Source organism: Temnothorax curvispinosus, unplaced genomic scaffold (genome assembly GCF_003070985.1).
Source record: "Temnothorax curvispinosus isolate PA1 unplaced genomic scaffold, ASM307098v1 QBEX01012674.1, whole genome shotgun sequence".
Lineage (NCBI taxonomy): Eukaryota > Metazoa > Arthropoda > Insecta > Hymenoptera > Formicidae > Temnothorax > Temnothorax curvispinosus.
Window position 1 is genome coordinate 5,608 of NW_020222454.1, and position 15,777 is coordinate 21,384.

A 15,777-nucleotide genomic window follows, 5' to 3' on the forward strand; every position below is an offset into this window, starting at 1 on the left:
TTCAATTTATCAACAATTTACTGCTTTAAATGTTGTGTTTTGATAAAACAGCAACTTTCTCGCGAAATAAAGTATTCACTGCATTAACAAAAAGACTTTAATTTATCAACACTGCTTTAAATGTTGTGTTTTGGTAAAGCAGCGACTTTCTCGCGAAATAAAGTATTCTCTGCTTTAAAAAAAAAACGTAATATTAGTCGTTTATGCCTTCCAATACTGAAAATAGCTGCTATATTTTCAAAATAACTTTTTTTGTTAATAACTTTTTAACGAATAATGACCGCCGGCTAAAAACTTCTGAAGGTCACTCAGGAGGATGACCTTGACAACATATGTCAAGGTTAAGGTCATTGACAGGTGAGGTCTTTTTATGCATAATTACCGAAAACAGAATAATTCTGATCGGAATCCATTTCGAAAAGTTTCATAATACATGCTCTGATTCATCTGTTATATTTCTGCTAGCACTCTGTCGACGAAATTTACAGCAGACACTTTCAAAAACTGTTCTCAGCGGATTTAGCCATGCGGCTCGTTTTACAACTGTACATCATAATAAAAAATAATTTAAAAAATACAATAATAGAATAATAAAAAGTAGAATAACAAAAATTTCAAATATATATTTAACCCTTACAAAATGTTTTCTTTCTTTCGTTAGAAAGGCCTGTTACCATCGCTAGCGTAACTCACATCGAAGAAGTTGACTTTATTATACCAAGAAATGAAATGATTCATGATAAATCAATGTCATATATTTCCTCGCCTAAGCCAGATCTAAAATTAGACAACGTATGGCTAACAACGATTGCAGGTGGAGAATTTTAAATTGCAATGTCACTTGTCATTTTAGATCTTTAATCTTAATTGAAATTAAAATCGAAAAATGAGATAAACTTTTCAGGTGAATTAGCGGAGATGGTAGTATATCAAGGACCTATATTAGACTCCGATATGCAACTTGGAGCCACTGGATTTTGGAATAACACTATGCGTCCCGGTGTTTATTATTTAAAAAATCAAAATGGCTATTTTGATGCCACCCGTGCTAAAATAGTCAGTGATATCGATGGTAAACATATCTGCAGACAAATATATCACGTCCTTTTATCATAGAAAAGTACGGTATTATACGATTACGAGCGCTATTTACTACCCTTTCGCCTTTGATTCATAGGTCTCATCATAGCGAGTAAGGTGCACACCTGGGTGAACGACTTTTACAGTCTTCGTTTGAGTCAAATTCTTGATATGTATTACTCAGATAACGGTATAACTTTATTTAATGAAAACATCAAAGTCTGTGACAGGAAGAAGGGTTTCTCGTACGTCGTGTCCAGGACGCTTTTGGACGAGCAGGTTTTTTTTTTTATATACGCATTTTAATATAATATAAATACAACATGCGCCGAACAAGTCAAAGTGTAAACTCTATTATTACGGATCACTTGTAACAGACATACGCCGCATCTCATCTTTTGGCCTACCATAACGATATCGTATTCAAATCTCCAGAAGCTCTTAAACGACTGGTCGATCACGCGATTGCTAAATTCTCAGTTTACGCAAACGATCACCTCTTGACAGAATTACTCTGTCGAAACAGAAAACGTTATCCACAAGTAGAAGCGTTGATCGTATTCGACGGTAGTTGGACTGAGGAATACACAATGGATTTGGTCGCGTAAGTCGAGACGAGTGGACTTGTTTGCTATTTCTCAAACGTACCTAATAAGGATAATGATTATTAATCGCAATTAAATCGATAACTCTATTTTAATCTTCCTTTTATATAATTAGAGCATTAATAGATGACTTGGATGTATCGATGTATAGTTCAAAAATGGGAATTTTACACGGTATATCAGGACAATGGTTGCTCAATGTAACAAGCAGTCCTAGTCTTGCTTATTACGCTATATCTAACTTCAGGAATATTTCATGCAAGTTCTCTCTATATTGTTTGTTGTCATATATCATTTGTTGTCCAGTATGACTAATATTACATATATTTATACAGGGCCTACGCGTATAGATCTCGTTACAACGTTGAATGCAATATCCAATTATCTGAATAAAACCTGGGAAGCAAGATGGCAACAACATACAATAGGGAGTCTCGGTCAAGCGATCGTGATATTAGCTCCATTGGCTCAGTTCTCTGAATCAGAGCAACAGACAATTTTAAAATTATTAAAAGAGATCAAGCATCTTCATCCCGGTAATAAATACATTTCTGTACTCTTTTACTAGAAAAGAGATCAAGTTCAATACATGTATACTTGAAAATCCGAGTCAAATCCGATAATCAAATTTTATTTTCTAGAATTCAAGTAAAATTCATAAAAAGTAATATTTCATACATTATTCCTACTAGCGAAGTAATCGATCTCGACTAGTTTCGAATTTTCGGAATTTTAGAATGAGTACTTGCAGAATTCGAAATGAAGTTGTTTCTATCGTAAAGAATCGAATTTTTACAAGTATAGTATTAAAAACTTCTAAGAATAAAGTTGTTAGTTTATTAAAGAATGTAATTTGTAAGGAATTTAAGTAACTTTTATTCTATATTTTTATTATATTTAGTTTCAACGATCGATAATCTAATATTTGTAATTATCAAAAAATAATATATTGAAATAATTATCGCTTTACATCAACGTTTTGATTCAAAGAAACGTAAAATTTCTAGTAAAGTACTCATAAAAGATTCGAACCTATTTAATCCACGTTCGAGTCCACTTGGAAATAATATCCTTTGTTTTTCGAAATACTCATAGAGGGTTCAAACCCATTTCGTCTAGATCTATTTGAAAGTATTGCTTTTATTTTTCCAAGTAATCATACAGAGTTTGTAACTACGCCAACAGATTCGAATCTACTTGTAAGATACTTAATCCGCCATCGCTACTTTTTACATTTCCTCTGTTAAGCTAGCTTAGCTGGCACTCTCCTTGCAGAAATTAAAAATCAAGTAGCACAAAATTACAAGCTATTTAGCTTGTAATATCCCGCAAATACGAGCTTTTATATTCTACAAATTAAAAATTTTGAGCTTGTTACACTGGGCAAGAATTTGATATTTTTTGTAGGGGGTGGGGCTGAGTCAACGTTGACTCAACCCTCCCCCACCCACTTAAAAATAGAAATATTGAATCAATCTTTGCAGAATTAGGAACTATTTATGAGCTTTCAAAGTGATATAGTTTCGATTTTTGATGTTGAAAAAAGTAAACATAGATCGTATCGTGGATGTAGCGTATAATAAAGTCAAAGAATATACTTCTAAAATACGCGCATTTCGATTATTGAGCTACCCCTTCGCAAGAAAATCACCAAACATTTTCCCGGCTGTGAGGTGGTTTTCTTGCGAAGGGACTCTAGCTCAATAATCGAAATGCGCATATTTTGCGAGTTCATAAATTAGTAAACAATATTTAGTCGTAAAATAATTAATTTCTTTCATTTTAAGTACAGTTCTCTGTTATGCCGGGAAGATGTGGAGTGGTTTTCTCGCAAAGGGGTTATAGCTCAATAATCAAAATGCACGTATTTTAAGAGTTTATTCTTTGAATTTATACTCTATACATCCACGATACTATGTATTTTTACTTTTCTCAACATTTTTCTCTTGAGTTGCATCAATTAGGGGAGACCAGGGCGAAGTCGTCACCGGGGCGGAGTCGTCATTGCAATTATCTTAAAATCTGTGTTGTGTGAACTCGTCATTAATACTGTAAACGCGGCTTATGGTGTCCACATGACCAACGAAATTTAGTGAGGTTATGTGCCATGTTGTAATTCTTATCGAAACAAACGTGTTTTCGGAGGTCAAAAGTAAAATTTTTCGCGCGTCGAAAATTTGTAATATCTTAAATATTATTGTGTCTCCGAATCTCAAAGTAAGTGATTCTAAAGAGTAATGCATGCTGAACACGAATCCAGTAAAGTGTTTTTTATTTTCATTGATTTCTATTATTTTATAAGCGACCAAAGTTGAAACTTGTGTCCGGGGCGAAGTCGTCACCAAGCCATATCATGGAGGGATCGGGCAAAAATCAAAGTCAAAGAAGCAGCAGTGGTCGGATACCAGCGTGGACTTGGATAATATATGCTGCGTGTGCTCAGAAATGACAGAATAGAGCTGACGACAAACGTGCGAGCGTAGAGCACATAAGTGTGTGCGCTTTTCTTGTAATTATTTTCCGCCATCGTGTTTTTAATTAATGTTTCCATTTTTCTATTAAAAAATAATTAATAAAATGTATCCTATCATTTTCCATGATCGAAATTATGAATTTTTATTTAAAATTCAGTCCAAGAATAGAGTGACGACTCCGCCCCGGCAATTTTTACATTTCAATTTTTGCACCTTTGTCGTTTTCACTCTATACCAGTTGAACAAGTGACGTAGACCAAAAATGTCCGTATAAATTTTGTAGCCAAGACTCTTTACAACGGTATACCACATTTTACTAAAATTATTTGTTTTATTGTTAAAAATCGGCAGCGAAAAAATAGTGACAACTTCGCCTCGGTTTCCCATAAAGGGTTGCTTGGGGATTAAAGGGGTGAGCTCAAAAATCGAAACTATAAGCTCATCATAAATAGCTCTTAATTCTGCCGCAAAGATTGATTCAATATTTCTATTTTTAAGTAATGGGGGGAGGCGTTGACTCAGCCCCCCTCCACAAAAAATATTAAATTTCAGCCCAGTGTAACAAGCTAAAAAATTTTAATTAGCGGGATATGAACTTTGAAAGCTCATAGTTTGTAATTTTGTGCTTGTTTTTTAATTTCTGCAAGATGAGAGGGGGGCCAGCTCAACAGGGGTCATTTTGCTCACAAGTAAATAAACATCCCCTCGTGTTTTGGAAAAAAAGATAAGAGAATATAAAACGAGAACAAAATAAATATATTTATATAGTGGAGATATTCGAATGCATCCTAGTCAACATTTTTATAATATTACAGATCTATATTTTTTATATTATGTGTCGGAATACAATTCACGTATTTTTCAACCGTTTGTATTATCAGAGCAAGATCGTTTAATACTTGGCCCTAATATCGATGCCATCGCACAATACCTGTCAACGTGTAAGTATTGTATAATTATTGCAAAACAAATAATTGCAAACAAATTAATCATATTTATACGTATAATTTATAATATGTTTGTAATAAATACTCGTGCATTATATTTTAGTGCCGCGAACTCTGAAGCCAGTAACTGTGTCGAAACTTGACACAGAAGAACCATCAAAATTCAAGAATAAAATAGAAAATTACATAAGTCCTTCAAAATCAATTACATACATGTTGCATTCGCAACACACAGCTAATATGAAGATAACAATTACAGTCAGTATTTTTAAGGAATTATATAATTTTTTGTCTCCTACGAAGAAAATAAGAATGCAAAGAAATTTTTGGCACTGTCGGCCAAAAATTTGAGAGACCATGTATAAAATTTTAAAATATTTCAGTGCAATTTTACTTAAAAATCCGATTCATGCTTTACTCATTTTTTCTTAACTTGAAAGTAAATAAGCATATACATATTTAACATAGTTGTGGTTTAAACGTAGCATCATTTAATTTCAAGAAAATGGACTACGGTCTCGTAAAGCCTTTTTTCTTGAGTTATAGACTATTTTAGAAGACGAATGGAAGAGTCTTCCGTCGGAAAAAATTAACTCATAGCTAAATTAGGAATCTATACCTAGATTAGTGATTAAATGTAAGGATAGCTACTTTGACGAAACAAGTGTCTAATATTCTTTCTATCTAAAAAATATTTTTTTATCGAACTCTCAAACATTTAACATTATTATTTTTATTTCATCATAAAACAATAGATTAAATAATAAAAAAATGTTACCCTAGCCAGGGTAATATTTTTCGCAATAAAATTTAAAACTATTTAATTTAGAAATTACATCATCTGACAAAAAGCGTTGGTCAAAATTAATGTCTCGATGATTGATCCGAAAAAGTGCTGTGTGAATCCAACAAAGCGAGTTGGCTCACAGTTTTTTCAATGTTCACATCGAAAAGATGTTATATATTGCCAGTCAGTCGATTTAAATTACTTAATTGTCAAAAATTTTAGATCACAGTTAATATTTTAGAGGTATAAAGAGTTGCTCTTTTCGCAAATCTAGTCAGTGATAGGGTGGAATATCTTAAAAAATATATGTAAAGTTATGAAAGTGGAAGTAAGTGAACTCTTTTTACTGACAAATATTAAATTAATAAATAATTTTATCTATCTTTTTGAATAGACAAAATCAATATATTGTAATTATTCTTTGAGTAATTTATAACAAAACTTCTACTCAAAAAGATAAACAAACTCATTTATTAGTTGAATATTTGTCAGTTAAAAGACAGGAGTCACTCTCTTTTTTTACTTCTACTTTCAACCTTTATTTTTTTTATATCTTCCACCCTATCACCAATTAGATTTTTGGAAAGAACAATTCTTTTTATTCCTAAATATAAATTGCGATCTAAAAATTTTTATTAAGATTGCGTTAAAACAGAAGTGTCTAGGGGCTTCTTAGGACTCAATAAATAAGTTAAATATGTTATAAATTAGTTAAATTATAATGCACAGTTTGTGATTTTATTTTATACAATAAACATTTTCAATTATTGATCTCAAACTCTTGGCCGACAGTGTATACGAAAAATTTATCGAAATGCTTCTAATTTTGATCAACTATTGATAATAGAATGAAATAATGTTATTTGGCAGAATTATATGCTTTGACAAATAATTCATGATTTATTGACATTTCTGCCAGGTCCATAATTTTGGATACGGAACGATAAAAGCTTGTTCTTGGAATCAATTCAATAGTGAAGAAACTATGGCATGTCAACAGCTTAATGCGCATAAGGAGATTAACTTAATCGACAACTATACATGCATTGATATACGCTGCCCTCACATATATCTCCGTATACAAAACGCCACTTCCTTTTACAAGTGTGCAGGTAACGTCTCTATACTCGGATAAAAAAGTCAAGATCTAAATTTTCTTCGTTACATGTCTATTTTTATTTTTATATCGCATTTTCGTGTTCCAGAAATGGAATGTAAATTACCGGATCAAGTGAGATATATCATAAGGATGCAAAATACATACAACTCAGCGGAAAAAATGATATTTATAAATGTATTTGTAACGCTTTATTTATATTTACAATTAGCTGTATTTAACATATGAGGATCTTGTTCAATAAAACTAAAGCGACTTAAGGTATCAAGTTATATTATATTTTAAGAATACGATATTTTTTTATATCAATTTATAACGTAAGTAAAAAAATCGATACAGTAATCGACATAAATAATTATGAACGAACTTAAGGAGGCTCTTACCCGGCTGCTCTAATCAATGTAGCAACCGAAAAATTATCATTAATAATTGGTTATAAAATTATCGGAAAATTAAATAAAAAAATAAATAATGATTTTTACATAGTGTAAGAGTAAGTTATATGTTCTATTAGTGTAAATATTAAAATTTATACAATAAGTCAGTTGACTACGTCAGTGCTAAAGAGCAGAACATGCGCGTGTCACAACGTCGTCTGTAGCAGTCTGCAGCTAAGTGAGGTGTAGCCGTTGTAGCGAATGATGCGATGAAGAGATGGAGCCAAAAGAAAAATATAACGTGAGAATGCTGAGAGGGAAAATGAAAGGAAAACTCGCGAAAATAAAGGTTGTCAATGCGCGAGAGAATAATTATGCCGCTACCATACAGCGCAGAGAAAAGACATGTGCAAGTGAGGTAGAAAGAATAATTAACATTGTTTACTTTTTGATTTTCAAGGTTTGATTGGCAAATAATTGAAACTTATTGTTTATATAGGTACAAAACAATTCTCCGGAATGTTTGCATGCAGAGGATTCATTAGGGTCTCGACGGATAGTGAATTTAAAAGTATTTGGACAACAACTGTGGTGCCTTAGCTGCAACATTGCATTATCAATAAATAATGCAGTTAGTGAAAAAAATTTTGGATTGGCAAGTATTTTCAAGGTCAAATGTTCTCAATGTGGGAGATTGAGAACAGTAAATACCGATGATAAGTTACCTGGAAATGAAGGATTTATTGTAAATACAAAAGCAGCATTCGGTACGAAAATAATTATTTTAATTTATGCATAAAATTACTCTATTATTAATCGCAACATTTATTTACAGGAATGATTGATGCTGGAATTGGGCCAACCCATTTAAATACTTAAACCAAGAATTACCAATAATAAGAGAGTAATTGACAAAATATGTGATATATTTACTCTGCAAGAAAGCTGTGAAAAATAATATTTTTCTAAGAAATTATGATAAGTATAGTTGATGTGTTTATGTATAACTATATATATTTATAAATAAATATATATATATATATATAATATTTACTTGTTTACTTAATTAATAAAATGAATAAAAGATGTTTAAAAAACGCATTTTACTTATTTACGTGTAATACAACATTTGAAACTTCGCGCGATTTTGACACTCGGAAGATCATTCGTCCTAACCTCTCGTACGTCATATTAAAACTACAATATCTTTTATAACTAATCGTCAACACCAAGTTTTCTTCTTATCATTAGAAAGATTATTATTTTAACTACAATTCCTTAGTTTTTTGTTTACCTGGCTCGCAAACTTGCCAAGAAAATACATCACTTCCGGTAAAAATTTTAGTGTTTACCATATGCCCTGTGTTAAAAATGCGAATTTCAATACTGATATTTTTACAGTTTTTATCGTCAACCTATGCTCAAGTTTTGGGCATCGGTCCGTTGTGGTTCACTTTACAACATATATTAATTTCATAAAGATCTGTCATATTATGATCGAGGTAAGAGCCTCCTTAAGGGGATCCTATAGTGAAGGCCGAACTTCCTCAACGTCGGTAATGTCAACATTTCTAATCCTGTTTTCTATGTTATATATCTACATCTGTCCTTGTCTAACGAGAGGCATCTGTCTTTGTTCGATTGCTGTGCCATCTCTCGCTACACGCAATACTGCTTATCCTATCAACCTGAATGTGCTTTTGCTTATAAAACTTCATTTTACAAAATCTTTTTTTCTAGACGTTGAATCTTAGTTTTATTTACACAATATTGTTCCTACATGTTGTCCCTACCTCGCTTGGGTGTCATTACATATATATAAACTGCAGTGATTTTGTTATTGTCGTCAGATGACAGTTGTATGTGCCCAAATTAGTAAAATTTTTAATTTTTTTTCGTTCCCGATATGAAATCGTATGTCGCGATGTAGATTTTTGTGCGTACTTTAATTCTAGACCAAAAACTTGCAATTCTGTAAAGCCAATTCAAAGATTTCTTAAAATGAAGAAATGTCGGTAACTACTGCCACTATAGGATCCCCTTAACGACAAAATTTTAATGCGTCATTAGTAAGATAGAAATAATAATGTAGTGGTGATAATAGTAGTATCGTTGCTTTGCAAGTCGATATTTATGTATACAATTTTTCTTTCCTTTATTGCGTACAAAAATATAATTATACTCGTGAATATTTTATACATCAATAGCTTCGATAAGCATATTCGTATATCAATTTTATAAGAAATTGAAAATTACTAGAAACAGCAAGTTCCCCGAGCTCTGGTTCTTTAAGAAGCATATCAATGTGCGGCAAAAATTCATCCGCTTTCCCACCTAAACGGCAAAAGTGTAAACATCAATTTATCTCGTTGAATACTTACACTATTTAACAAAAAAATGACTTTTTTTCGAGAACAAGAACGAAAGTAATTGTTTTCCGTTATTTTTTGGGTGTTAAATACAATCCCGTTTACCAAATTGTTTTATCACGTCAGTTTTGAGAAATTGGCGATTAAATTTGCAAAAAAAGACTATTTGGCATATTATAACTACGATATGTGACGTGTTAATCAAATTTTTTTGCAATCAAAATTGAATATGTTAGTAGAACTTTTAATAGGTTCTGTTGCATCAAAATTGCAACTTAGGCTATTATAAGAATCCATCAAATATTTTTCAATTATTTTATTCAAACTTAAGAGTTTTTCAGATTGCTGAATACCAATCTGATGTCAAAGTTGACAAATTTAAATTGTATGAAAAACCCGTGTATGTGAATTATATAAAAAATTTTGAACACTCTAATTATGACACCCATCATGTTGAATTTATCATCTTCTTTAACATCTGATTAGTATTTAACAACCTGAAAAAATCCTTAAGTTTAAAAAATAATTATAAAAAATATTTGATAGATTCTTTATGGCAATGTAAATCGCAACTATTACGCTTTTAGACTCTATATTAATCACGAATATTTTTTAACTATATTCGACATAATTAACACATTTCTTTTAAGGGCTGAGAGTATTAATAACATACTTAATTTTGATTGGACTAAAACTTCTCCGACACGTTACATATCATAATTATGATATATCGAAATACACTAAAATATCTCTTTTTGCCATTTTAATCACAAATTTCTCAAAATCGTGACGTGATAGGAGCAATTTGGTAGACGAAATCACCTAAAAGATTACAAGAAATGATTACGGAATTGCCTAAAAAAATTCAAGAAACGATTATCTTCGATCTTATGCATTTTTTTGTTGAATAGTGTTATCAATGCCTTGTCAAATGTAGTAACTTACCCATGAAGTACGTGAGATCCATCAACTTGAAAAATAAGGTCTCTTGAACTTGTTGATCGGGATTCTTCTCTACGTTGTCCCATTGATTTCGCCGAGCCGCGCGTGCCCAAATTTGCAATCTCAGAGACGACTTGTCCTCCTCATGCTCTACGTAGTCGAGCAAATCGAGAGCCTTCTTGAAATCGTACTCATTGGCAATGAAATTGTCACTCGAGGTGTACAGCATAATTAATTCCCTCGGTGTGAGTACTCGCAACTTCTTGATATCGTAGCCGTATGTAGTGAGCACTTGTGCCGGCAGGTCCTCCTGGTAAGCTATAAGCATCAATTCGTTGTCGATCGTTTTCACGCAGTCCATCACCTTATCCTCCGGGTCGTCTGACGCGAGTAGAGCCATCTTGGCTAACGAGAGCATCGACTTTTTACGGGTAACCAACTCGGACTCCTGAACCGCCAAAGTGTGAAGCGTATTGGCGGCAAATCGCAGCTCGTCGGTCAGCGCCGCTTGCACCCAGGACAGGGTTGGATGCTCCGACAGCTTTTCCGTCAACTCCGCGGTACCGCCGCGTCTGCATCTCTCGACCAACTGCCCCTGACGTCCATCCTTCACGTACCATGAAAATAAGAAGCCGGCGAAATCCTGCGCCGCGAACTTTTCGACATACCCATCCAGCCGATTCTTATTGTCGGTCAACTCACAGATTTGCACGAGCGAGGGAAAGTCGCAATATTTCTCAGCGAGCATAGCGGCATTATCGTATTGCTCCTCCTTTATCAGCGGCTGTATCAGATTGGCGCGTTCCGTTTCGTATTGCTTCAAGAGAACCTCGAACTTCTCCGTGCCGCGAATGCTCTCCAAATGACACTTTCTTCCGTCCAATATCAAATCGATCAAGCTGACCAGTTGTTCATACAGCTCGTTTCTCACGGTGGAGTCGCCGGTCGCGGTCACGCCGTGCTTAACGGTGATGCTTTGCATCGTATTGAGGCAGTTTCTCAAGCCGTGTTTACCCGGTGCGGCCGTCCAAGGGAGATATTCCGTTATCTCGTTCGAAAACTTGGCAGGGACAAAGCGTTCAGCGTTGTACTGACGATACTTTACCACTTCGTACAACACGGCCAGTAAAATGGCGTTGACCTGCACAATGTACCGGCCAACCTGTTGCAAAGGTCTCTCAGACTGCGTGATCTCCACGGTCTTCTCCACCAGAATCGGTAGAAACAAGTGCACCGTGCTTACCTCGCGGTAGAATACGTCACGCGCCGTAAGTTCGTCGGACACGTACGCTTCCTTCTGACTCAACGTCTGTTCTACGACCGCGTCTACGATTTCCGCATATCTGTTTTGTAGACTGTACAGAGTCAACGTCGCGACTATTTTCTCCGCGTATTCCCCGAGCATGTGGGACGTAGACATGATAGTTCCCCTGCATGTGACCGCGCAGAACCTGTTCCACAAGTTGTGCTCCTTCAAAAACATTACGAAGAGATCTAATGCCTTTTGTTTACCTTCTAGTTGATGCGGTATTTGCATAGAGGTGACCGCGTTCACCGTCATCGACAGATCTCTGTGATGAGCCCATCTCGGATCGTTCGCCGGATAATCATCGATCAAATCCTTCGCGACCTTTAAAACGAGCGTGTCGAGAGTAGCGTCGATGTCCATTACCGGATCCTCCTGTAGAGGAAACAGCTGCGAAAGAATCTCGTCGCATTGCGCCTTATTCTGTCGCAGACTTAGAAGAAAGGCGGCGCGTAATTGTGTAGCCGCATCCGAGCTGCAATACATATCATGTAATTCATCGTTGCTTATAAGAGTGGAAAAGTTCTGGGCGGTTTGATTCACTTTGTAGGTGTAGTCCATGCTCATGGTGGTATCTGTGTACCCGGTATTAAAATCCTGCACCGCAAAGTCCACCGGCGTAATGGATATGAGACCAATACTTTTTGTGAACAAAACTGGAGTCGACGAGCATATAGCACCGCCAAGTATACCATCCTCGCCACCTCTCACCAGATCAATCTTATCTTGCTCGACTTCAGATGCGGTGTTAACTACGAGGACGTTGTGCTGGTTGTATATAACTGCCTCCCAACCGCACAATATGAAATGATAGGAAACTAGCCTCGATTCTATATCGTTGTGATAAAATATTGGGTCGATTTTCACTGGTATAAACCATTTAAACGAGTTTGACAATGTCGTGCCGACCAAGGGTAATAATCCAAGTGCAAAATGAATTTGTATGGATATGTCGGCGCAATGGGCCGCCATTAAAAGAACTATTCCTTCCTCGCATGTCTGCATATCGACGAACCACGTGTTCATGTTTTGAGGGCTTGACTCCCAAATTTTTCTTGCAAATGCTTGCTGAACGATATGAGTGATGTCCTCGTCAAATTCCATTTTCTCCTGTTCGTTACAAGAAAAAAACCAATACTGCAGGGAAGACCCGGCGAGAATGAGAACTCTCGAGGCTTTCTCGTCCAGTGACGTGCACGTGACTTTCACCAGTTTCGTTTCCGTGACAGGCGATTGTGGTATCGCCCCGAAAATAAGGGAGGTCATTCTGCGACCTATACCGCCGAGCCATCCCTGACTCGTTCGAAGTACCTGGCACGTAATTTGGTTCTTTCCACTGTTGAACTGTGGCTGTAAGAGCGCCACCGTACACGTAGTCGTGGCTAGAATGCATCCATGGCCTGGTATGTGTATAAGACAATCCACTTCCTGTCCCGCGAGTTCAGCGCTAGTCTCTACGGAAGATCCTTCGTGTGCCACACTCGCCCAGAAACGCACCACTCCTTCCGGCGAGACTGCCATGCAGCTAGGAACCTATGGAACAAAAATGCACACAGTTTTCCTATATACGTATATACGTACAATATTTTTACAAAAGTTTTGCATTTTTTACTTGTCAATCATATGTCTTCGTGAAATATCAGAAAAATCTCAAAACCAATTGGAATGTATCATCCTAAATATTATATAATTAATCTTCAAATAGTTATTTCTTAGAAAAGATTTCAAATAAAAATTTTCTAGAATTTTATAACAAAAAAACATTAGACGAGCAAGTTTTTAAACCATTTGTTTTCTATAAGATTTTAGAATGTATTTGAATGTATTATGAATGTTCTTTTACTTTTTTTTACATACATCCTCTTATCAATCCACATAAAAATATCAAGTCTATAAAAGCATATTAATCGTATAAAAGTATTAGAGCTAAATCATAAAAAATTAAAAAATATTTGATATCTTATTTCGACAGAAAATGCAAAGTACAAGTATTCTCCGCTTTTTGAAAGTTTTCTTTACACTACTTCGTTTTTACAAAAGATTTACATCAGGACCTTTTCGCTAACCGAAAGAAATTCAAAGAGAATTTTTGTTCTTCAAAAAAAATGTTTCTATATAAACTAATGGTATAATTGCTTTTTCATTACGTAACATCGGCTTACAAAAGGTTTCATAGTAACTCTACTTACAGATAGCAGACAAAACCTGTATCTTCACTTTCCTTACCTATAGTATGCATAGACTAATAAAATAAATTAATTGTAAAGAAAATATATAACTGCATTTAGATAAAAAAAATAATTGAAGTTGGAGAGAATCAAATTATGTGACAAAATTATATTGTTCTATTAAAAAAATACATATCAATAATGTTATATATATATATATATATATATATATATATATATATATATATATATATATAAACAAATGTTCTGACTGACTCATCAACGCTCAGCTCAAACCCCTACAATCTACATGAAATTCAGGAAGTATATTCCTTCTAATGGGGTAAAAAGGGGTAAAATGTGTTTTCACGGATTCCTTGACGAGTAACGTCGAACAACTTAAGCTAGTAACACATTTAAACACGTGTGACACAAAATCTGTTGTATAAATTTTTTTTCTTGAAACTAAAATTATTTGAAACACTGCCCTCTCCATTAAAAAAAAAACAATCAAAATAATCAATGTAATATACTAAGATAATCTACTTGTTGAAAGTGCATAAATATATTATATGTAGATAAGATTGTAAGTGGTAATATAATCTTTCTTCGATACCTGGTGACCTGGTGGTACCCAGACTGCTATGCAATCCGCTTTATGAGCCAAATCACTTTGAGGTAGCAACAATTCGCGACACTGAGTCTTAAAGGTTCTTCTTTGCTTAGGATCGTGAATATTGGTTTTACATTGCCACACAAGTAATTTGCGACCATAGACAAGCCAGGCCCAACCATCCACAGATACATTAACGCTGACAGCCGTATTCCGATCTACAAATGTCAATGCCTCCGTAACTAAAACTGGCAATGGAGAACCGAAGCTTTCCACCGTGTGGTTCTGTGTCCTGCATACCACTTGTACAGATTGATTTGTCCGTACAGACACGCTCGTCGTGCTAAAGTTGAAATAAAATGTTTACAATAATGTTATTTTGAAATGAAACAAAATGTTATACAATACGATTATGTTAAAACAATAAATTCCATCTAAATCAATAAAGTCTAACATGATATAAACAGTTGGTATACAAGTATTTCTTGTCTGAATAAAATTCACATATTATTGTTCTATGAGTAAAGAAGCATTACTCGTAAAACATACTGCATAATTGTAAGTGTTATGTGGCAAGAAACTTACGAACTATTTTTCTTCAGTGATTGAATTATTGACATTCGTTTTCTAGGGGAAGCTAACGTCCTCCCTAACGGGCTTGCCATGTTTGTACGATCCATTTCTTTAAATCCTAAGGAAACATGTATTTTAGCCTTAATCCAAAAACTATGTAGAACAATGTGGAATTGTATCACTTCATAAAACATGTAAATCTTAACAAGCGATTCGATTAAGGGTCGACAGGAGTAACACTACCGACCTCTGTCGGGTTGCTTAGCTGCGAGTCCGTATTTTATTTATTATAAATTTTTTAAAAGCCAAAATGGAAAATCCGGCTCTGTACCAGCTTGCGGCTGATCTTACTGATTAAAACGAGCATAAGTGAAATGAGATTCGTTAATTAATTTGGCTAAAATTTGGGACAAGCCGTT

General features: G+C 34.5%; 3 protein-coding genes across 6 annotated transcripts in view; 2 read left to right on the top strand and 1 right to left on the bottom strand.

The window, feature by feature from the left end:
• Positions 1 to 7,274, top strand: part of LOC112462678 — an 11,624-nt gene extending 4,350 nt beyond the window's left edge. For both annotated transcript variants that reach the window (XM_025028582.1, XM_025028583.1), the window contains 10 exons: positions 662 to 814; positions 905 to 1,072; positions 1,178 to 1,359; positions 1,458 to 1,684; positions 1,801 to 1,943; positions 2,021 to 2,221; positions 4,975 to 5,100; positions 5,210 to 5,364; positions 6,813 to 7,005; positions 7,099 to 7,274. In XM_025028582.1, the coding sequence (XP_024884350.1) occupies positions 662 to 814; positions 905 to 1,072; positions 1,178 to 1,359; positions 1,458 to 1,684; positions 1,801 to 1,943; positions 2,021 to 2,221; positions 4,975 to 5,100; positions 5,210 to 5,364; positions 6,813 to 7,005; positions 7,099 to 7,238 (1,688 nt within the window). In that variant the 3' untranslated portion in view covers positions 7,239 to 7,274. The remainder of the gene's footprint in view (positions 1 to 661; positions 815 to 904; positions 1,073 to 1,177; positions 1,360 to 1,457; positions 1,685 to 1,800; positions 1,944 to 2,020; positions 2,222 to 4,974; positions 5,101 to 5,209; positions 5,365 to 6,812; positions 7,006 to 7,098) is intronic.
• Positions 7,275 to 7,352: 78 nt separating this feature from the next.
• Positions 7,353 to 8,906, top strand: LOC112462679. Its single transcript, XM_025028584.1, has 3 exons — positions 7,353 to 7,805; positions 7,887 to 8,154; positions 8,223 to 8,906. The coding sequence occupies exons 1-3, from the start codon at positions 7,665 to 7,667 to the stop codon at positions 8,264 to 8,266; spliced, it is 453 nt and encodes a 150-aa protein (XP_024884352.1). The 5' UTR covers positions 7,353 to 7,664; the 3' UTR covers positions 8,267 to 8,906.
• Positions 8,907 to 9,404: 498 nt separating this feature from the next.
• Positions 9,405 to 15,771, bottom strand: LOC112462676 (nuclear pore complex protein Nup133). 3 transcript variants are annotated; one of them, XM_025028580.1, is made up of 5 exons: positions 15,606 to 15,771; positions 15,371 to 15,476; positions 14,789 to 15,128; positions 10,702 to 13,537; positions 9,405 to 9,721 (listed from the first exon to the last, which is right to left on the bottom strand). In XM_025028580.1, the coding sequence occupies exons 2-5, from the start codon at positions 15,463 to 15,465 to the stop codon at positions 9,588 to 9,590; spliced, it is 3,405 nt and encodes a 1,134-aa protein (XP_024884348.1). In that variant the 5' UTR covers positions 15,466 to 15,476; positions 15,606 to 15,771; the 3' UTR covers positions 9,405 to 9,587. The 3 variants fall into 3 exon arrangements, with proteins under 3 accessions (XP_024884348.1, XP_024884349.1, XP_024884347.1); XM_025028581.1 differs by lacking the exon at positions 15,606 to 15,771 and adding an exon at positions 15,565 to 15,582; XM_025028579.1 differs by lacking the exon at positions 15,606 to 15,771 and having other exon boundaries at positions 15,371 to 15,599.
• Positions 15,772 to 15,777: the final 6 nt, after the last annotated feature.